The sequence below is a fragment of the Austrofundulus limnaeus genome, unplaced genomic scaffold (genome assembly GCF_001266775.1).
Source record: "Austrofundulus limnaeus strain Quisiro unplaced genomic scaffold, Austrofundulus_limnaeus-1.0 Scaffold278, whole genome shotgun sequence".
Taxonomy (NCBI): Eukaryota; Metazoa; Chordata; class Actinopteri; order Cyprinodontiformes; family Rivulidae; genus Austrofundulus; species Austrofundulus limnaeus.
In genome coordinates this window covers 612,278-619,171 of record NW_013952680.1, presented here as the reverse complement: position 1 = coordinate 619,171, position 6,894 = coordinate 612,278, and the positions used below count along the sequence as shown (strand labels likewise).

Below are 6,894 nucleotides of genomic sequence, written 5' to 3'. Positions count from 1 at the left end.
CATTACAGAAAATAATGAACTTTATCACAATATGCTAATTTTGAGATAGGGATTTTTGGTTTTCTTTACTTTTTTTGCCAAAATCATCAATATTAAAACAAGAAAAGGCTTGGACTACTTCAGTTGGTGTGCAATGAATCTAAAATATATGAAAGTTTAATGTTTATCAGTACATTACAGAAAATAATGAACTTTATCACAATATGCTAATTTTTTGAGAAGGACTTGTATAATTTGAAACATTGAACGTTGCTCCAAAATTGTCTGCGTTCCAAAAGTTAGGTTTTCTTCTGAATGACGTATATTTACGTTGGTAAATGTGTCGCTCCTGATGATTACTCTTCTCTGACTCCACGTGTAAACATGCTGAGCTGTAAAACATTTGCTTTATCTGACAGGTGTTTACTTTTGAGGGCCAGTTTCTGCTGAAGTTTGGGGAAAAGGGCACCAAGAATGGGCAGTTCAACTATCCCTGGGATGTGGCTGTCAACTCTGAAGGCAAGATCTTGGTCTCGGACACCAGGAACCACCGTGTGCAGCTTTTCGCTCCCGACGGCTCCTTCCTCAACAAGTACGGCTTTGAGGGGGCTCTATGGAAACACTTCGACTCCCCCAGGGGAGTAGCCTTTAACCATGAGGACCACCTGGTCGTGACGGACTTCAACAACCACCGGCTCCTGGTGATCCAGCCAGACTGCCAGTCGGCTCGCTTCCTGGGCTCGGAGGGGACCGGGAACGGGCAGTTTCTGCGGCCGCAGGGTGTTGCCGTGGACCAGGAGAACCGCATCATCGTGGCCGATTCCCGCAACCACAGGATCCAAATATTCGAACCCAACGGGAACTTTTTATGCAAATTTGGCACGCAGGGGAGCGGCTATGGACAGATGGACCGCCCCTCTGGCGTGGCTGTGACGCCTGATGGCGTCATCGTGGTTGTTGACTTTGGGAACAACCGCATCCTCAAGTTCTAGAAAAATCTATTTTTGCATTCTCTCCCTCTGTTTGACCTTTTTGCAGTTTTTTTTTGTTTTGTTTTGTTTTGTTTTTCACAATGAAGGAAATGGAGGCGAGAGAATCAATCAACAGAAAGGGATTTCAGGGAGGACTGAGAAGATGCTGAGAGGAAACAATTTATTATTTTTAATGCTCCACACTTTTCACTGAAGCCTTTACCTGTAGTAAATACAACAAATGGGGACCTTTTCAAATTGATTGTTGGTTAAAAAAAAGACTTTCAGCTGCTCTCAGTTCTCTCTGTCACCCTTGTTTTTAATATACATCTCAGGGAATTTCTCACTTCTTGAAATCTTGTACCCTCTGCTCCACACCTACCTCATTTAGCTCTTTGTGAATGTACTCATAGTCATTGAGCAGAGGTTTTAGTCCGTGAAGTTTTACAAAGAAAGTCTACCTCTATACTTTATTTAAGAGACAAAAAAAATAATAGATTTGTGGGTTGATATTTGCACAGGATTAATAGAATTCTTGCTGTGCGTTGTTTTGTTTTTTTGTTTTTTCAGATATGAGTTAAAGTGAAGCTCCTTGAATGTTGTTGCTGGGACAATACTCAGACCGCTGCAGAGGCTGCGTGATTGATTCTGATCAGAGGGCTTCGCTCGGAGCGAAACGAGGGTTCAGTTCTGTCCTTTTCCTGCTTTTAGAATAGTCAATTTTCTTCCCCCCTACCCTTAGATAGATCGACCATTTCTCTATTTAACTTTTGCGAATGATGACATGTCATGGTAGCCGAGCACGACTGTGCAAAGCCAAACTCGTTGGAATCAAAATTAGCTCAGGTCATCCTAGGACTGATTTGAAATGATCAGTGATTTTCAGTCTACTGGCTAACGTTGATTTGATCAATTTATTGATGAGTATAGATATAAGGTTAAGAAAATCAGCTCTAACATGATCTGTTTAAAAATACTCGCCTAACCCCTAAATATATATCAAAGGCTGAATAAACTTGTGTAAAAAAATAAATAAATAAAATGTATGTCCAGTTGTTGATGTAAACGATAAATAATATGCAAAGAAAGCATTGTTTTCTCCAAACAAGAGAGGACCCACAAAAAGATTTAGGAGTTGAATCCTTTGAAATCTATTAGTCATGTTAAAAAGCGTTATATATAGAACACCTTTTAAAGAAGGCATGCTGTTTGACAAAAGCCTCAGAAGTAGACACGTAATTTGGCCGTCCAGAGGACAATGACGACATCAAATGAAAGGCCTAACATAACAATCTCTTAGATTTAGATTGTGGTTGAAAGCCACAGCCCTGGCTCCTAGGGTCAGGGGCTTAGTGCAGTCCAACGAGGGGGCGCCATCACATCGCCCTGCTCTATTTATTTATGCTTGGAGTTAAGGAAACGTCTCCAGATTGCGCGTTAGTAGACAGATTCCTCTAAAGATGGAGGTCTACAGACCAACTACTAGAGTCAACCAAAGTTAGAATTTCTGCACAACAGCCGACTGTAAATTTGGCAGTTCAAAAATTTAAAATCCCCCATTAACCTCTTTTTGTTTATCTTGATTGACGACAAACCTGAAGCTCCCAACAACTCGTGGAGTTGAGTTCATCGCACTGTCTGCATTAGGCGTTGAAGAACGAAGTTCTCGGACTTATCGCTGAGAACAAGCCCCGCCCCCCAGCTGTGAGAGCAAATATAGAAAGTAGATTCTTCTCATCCCGGAACCAAAGAGAAACCCTTTCTCCTCATGTGTTGTCTCATCCAATGAAGCCATAGTTCAATCAATTTGTAACTTGAAAAATCATCCTCCCCTCGAGCAGTAGATACCTTTTTATAATGGTGAAAAAATCAAGGAGGGGTTGGATCTCCTTCAGAAACACTCAACAGTTTAATTATTAGACACTTTTTTAAAGCTTAAAAGAAAAACGTCTGAAGATATTCACTGACTCTCACCTCTGAGATGATGGATTTCCATCCTCATATCTCAGATATCCTTCACCTCAACCGCTGTTTTACCTCGTTTTTTTTTTTGTGTACCTCAACTTCTGAATACCTCATATTTATCTTTAATAGCTACTGTGCATTTAAACATTTAAATACCTCAACTTGTTTTACTCGTATGTAAGCATAGAATGTTTTTACATCATAAATATCTTCTCGTTTCACAGTACAGCACATGTCTTGCAGCACAAGGACCAAAGATCATGGTACTGTTTTGAGTCAATAGTTTTGTATGATGGCCATTATTGCTCTGTATTGCAGGTATTTAAGCAGCGTTTGCTCTGTTGAATCTACTGTAAACTGCCTGGTTAATTATGCCTTTTATCACCAAAAAAACAAATATTTCTCATAAGAGCATTGTGCCAAATTGATCTGTGAGAGTTCTGTGCCAAACTGGATTGGCGTTTGGACCACGCTTGTAGATGGAAAAAGTGTCACTGGACCATTATATCATAGATGTTAAATCAGAGCAGGCGAGGATAAATCCTCTCCCTCTGATTGGATGCACTTAAGAGGGCTGGGCCCTGTTTGTCTTTACCTCATGACGACGACGACGAACATGCAGGTTCCACATGTACTTTGTCACTGTGCACCAGGGGTGAGGGGTTAGAGGAAAGTGGCCTCTTTTTGATAAGTAACAACTTAAAGTATCCGCCATGTAACACAAGTTACCTCTAATTTCAGCACAATGAATCAGTTTTTCTTTGTGAATTTTGGGATGCTTGGTGTTGGTTGTGGATGACGTTGGAACGAGGTCAAACTCAACAATTCTGACTGGTTTCAACAAACAGAGGATTGCGCCTAATGTGTGACAGCGAACTGGTTTCACGTTTAAAGGGATGTTTCATGATTTTTTTAAAGTAAGGCTGTAATAAGTACTATTTGATTACAATCACTGACAAGTAAACCAGACTAACCACTACTCTGAACACAGATGGCAGAATTTATTTTATTGCCATCTCAAAACTCAGTTATTTTTTCTAGAGAGCCATTTTGATTCCGTTAATGTAATCAAAGGGTCTAGATTTAAAATGAAACATGGACACAGTGCGCCTCCTGTTTCTGCCATACACCACATCATCTGCAAACAATAAAACAAAGTAATAATTGCTGTCTTTCACACAATGTGAAGCTACAATTTGTTGCATTTCCTCTAAAATACTTTAAATGTATGTGGCACATCACATCAGGGATTAAGTTATATCTGGTCAAACTAAGGTAAGCACATTTCAGATTCCTGGCTTTTTAATCTTGATATGAGCAGTTCAAGCAACACGACTGGATTTGTCTCTCTAATCAGGATAACTCCTGAAAAATCTGTCTAAATCTGATTTTTAACTTGTTCTAATGAGGATTTCTTCATGTCATTTGAAACGGGAAACCTCAAACCATATTTGGATTATGTTGGTATTGAAAAGTAGCTTCATTAGAGAAAGCAGCTAAAATTAGGACTTTTCTGCTCAAAATCATCGTTTCTTTTGGTCCTGCTCAGAGAAGAAGCTTCAAAGCTTTTTCAGGATTATGTTTCAGACATTTCCCTAAAGAATTATTATTATTTTACAAAATACCGTTATCACTAATCTCTCAACAACTGCTCTACATCTACCTCTCATTACACTACTTATTTAATCCTGTTTGATGTGATGGCTCACGTTTACTATCAGTCAAATATCAGGTTTGTTTTTTATATATTTGTACCATGTTTGGCTAAAATAAAACAGTGAATATTAAACAGCACCTATCAGCTGACTGACTTTAAAGACTCTGCAGAGGATTGTTTCAACCAGTGGTTGACTAAACACCTGGTTTTCATTATTTATTTCAGTTTTATTAATTTTTGTAGATGTAGATGTTCGATTTAAGATGGCCGACGGACCACTTCAGGCCCTCTGGCCTTCCGTTGCTTTTTGTTTATTAGTGGTTTAAGGGATCATGAAACATCTCTTCAACACGTGGAGCCGGTTTGAGTCCACAGATCCTGCTGCTTTGAACACACCTTGTTTCAACCAATAAGATTGTTTTAGATTTTCAGTATTACTCAGATGTTCACTCAAGGTTGCGTCAGGTTGTTGTTTTTTCTTTTACCTTTTTTTTTTATTATTAAGATTGCAGAATTCTATCTTTAAGATCCTTAGGTCTTCACTCTTAAAGAGGAAAATAATGTATTTTAAACTTTTCTTTGTATTTCATTTGTTGCATGCTTTAAAAGTTCCTTGTATTATACTGATGTCACGCAGATAGGTGGCAAAGGACTCGGATAGGGTGGGTAGCTGATTGTTGGGGGTGTTGTTTTGTTTTTTTTTTTCCAAAATATATACCCAAAGATGTGTAAATGTGCGCTAATGATTTGTTGGATTGAATTAACGTTAGACCTTTGCGATTGTATTTCCTGTTGTCTTGAGGCTCTGCAGAGCACAACCTGTTCAGCCGGCGATTCTTCAATCCCAGAGAGACTAAAGAGTTCATTATTAGAGTTTAAATTCATTTACTTACCTCTAATGAGCATCTAAATGTTCTAAAATAAATCTGCCACGTGGTTATTGGTGTGTCGGACCCAATATTAGGAACTCTTCAGGTTTAAGTTGTGAGATTAAGACTGCTGCGTTCAGCTGAATCTGGCTCCTGCACGCCGATTTGTTCCTGAGCTTTTTAGGTCTTTAAGAGAGAAGAATCGTACAGCTGCACCAGAAGACATTTGCAAGGTCATAGACCTCCTTTTTAAATGATTGTAAACTCTAAAAGACAAAAATGGAAAAAGAAAAAATGGTTTAGGAAAAAAAATTTAGGAAGAAAAAAAAACCCCTCAAAACAAAACTCAGGTTGTTCTAGCAGCTGTGTGCTGCAGGCGTCTCATTGATAAAAAAAGTGTCCCGTAGTGAAAAAGTAGTTCCCTCTAAATGACCCCTCAGTACTAGTTTGATTCCTTTGTGTCCATTTAAATATAAAAAAACAATTTATAAAATTTAAAATTAGTTTGATTAGTTTTCCCCAATTTATCTTCTTTTTTGTTTTTTGCTTACTTTTAAAAAATATTTCTCTTACAAAAAAAAAGTACAAACGCTTCACACCACTTGGTGCTCGTCGGCCCTTTTAGAATGTATTTTTGTGAAGAAAAGGGATGAGCGAGTTCTTGTTTGTGCCCGCCTGCTCCCACCGGCTGACGGGACGGGACGGGGATCCACAAAGTCCAACAGAGTAATGCCCCCACCCCCCGGCAGCTGGTGGGCCGTGCGGCGAGCTGTGTGTTTTGTGCGTCTGCGTTATCTGCGCAGACATCCACTGAATGTATCCGCCTCTCAGTCCAAGAGGCAGGGCGAGCCCGCGTGGTCCGCTGAGTTTAGATGGTGCTGCTGATGTTTGTTTATCCAAACCGCTCTGTGTGTGCGTGGGATTATCAGTTTAACCTGTGTGTTTGTGTGTGTGTGTGTGTGTGTCTGTGTGTCTGTGTCGACACGCCCTCTTAAAACACACGCTGGGCTGAATGGATGTGCAGAAATCAGGTCTGAAGTCTAAATAAGGCAGCGGAGACTATAATATATTGACCACGTGCTGCTCTCTCTGCACTCTGCGGACTTTAAACATTTCCTATGCAGTTCTTTTTGTTTTGTTTTTCTTCTTTTGTTTACGCCTAAATAAAGTTGTTTTTCTCTGACTTCAAACCGAGTTTTGCTTTCAGGCTACAAAACCACGTGTTCGGATTGTATTGCAGATCTAATCTAGTTGAAGGAAACCTGCATTTACAAGCCGTAGCATCGTCTGTGCAGAGTCCTCTTCATTTTCCCCCCTGACAGTTCGAGTGCGCCGAACGATGGCCAACAAAAACCCTGCTGAAGACGCAGGGACACGCCCCGTCTTAGTTTAAGAACTGGTTCGGACAGTCTCTGGTTTCATTGGGGGATGGAAGCGAGGGCCTCTGTCCCAA

At 40.0% G+C, this 6,894-nt stretch overlaps 1 protein-coding gene across 1 annotated transcript in view; it reads left to right on the top strand.

Moving 5' to 3' along the window:
* Nucleotides 1–6,631, top strand: part of trim71 (tripartite motif containing 71, E3 ubiquitin protein ligase) — a 48,735-nt gene extending 42,104 nt beyond the window's left edge. The window contains exon 8 of the mRNA XM_014021123.1: nt 399–6,631. Within this exon, the coding sequence (XP_013876577.1) occupies nt 399–971 (573 nt within the window). The 3' untranslated portion in view covers nt 972–6,631. The remainder of the gene's footprint in view (nt 1–398) is intronic.
* Nucleotides 6,632–6,894: the final 263 nt, after the last annotated feature.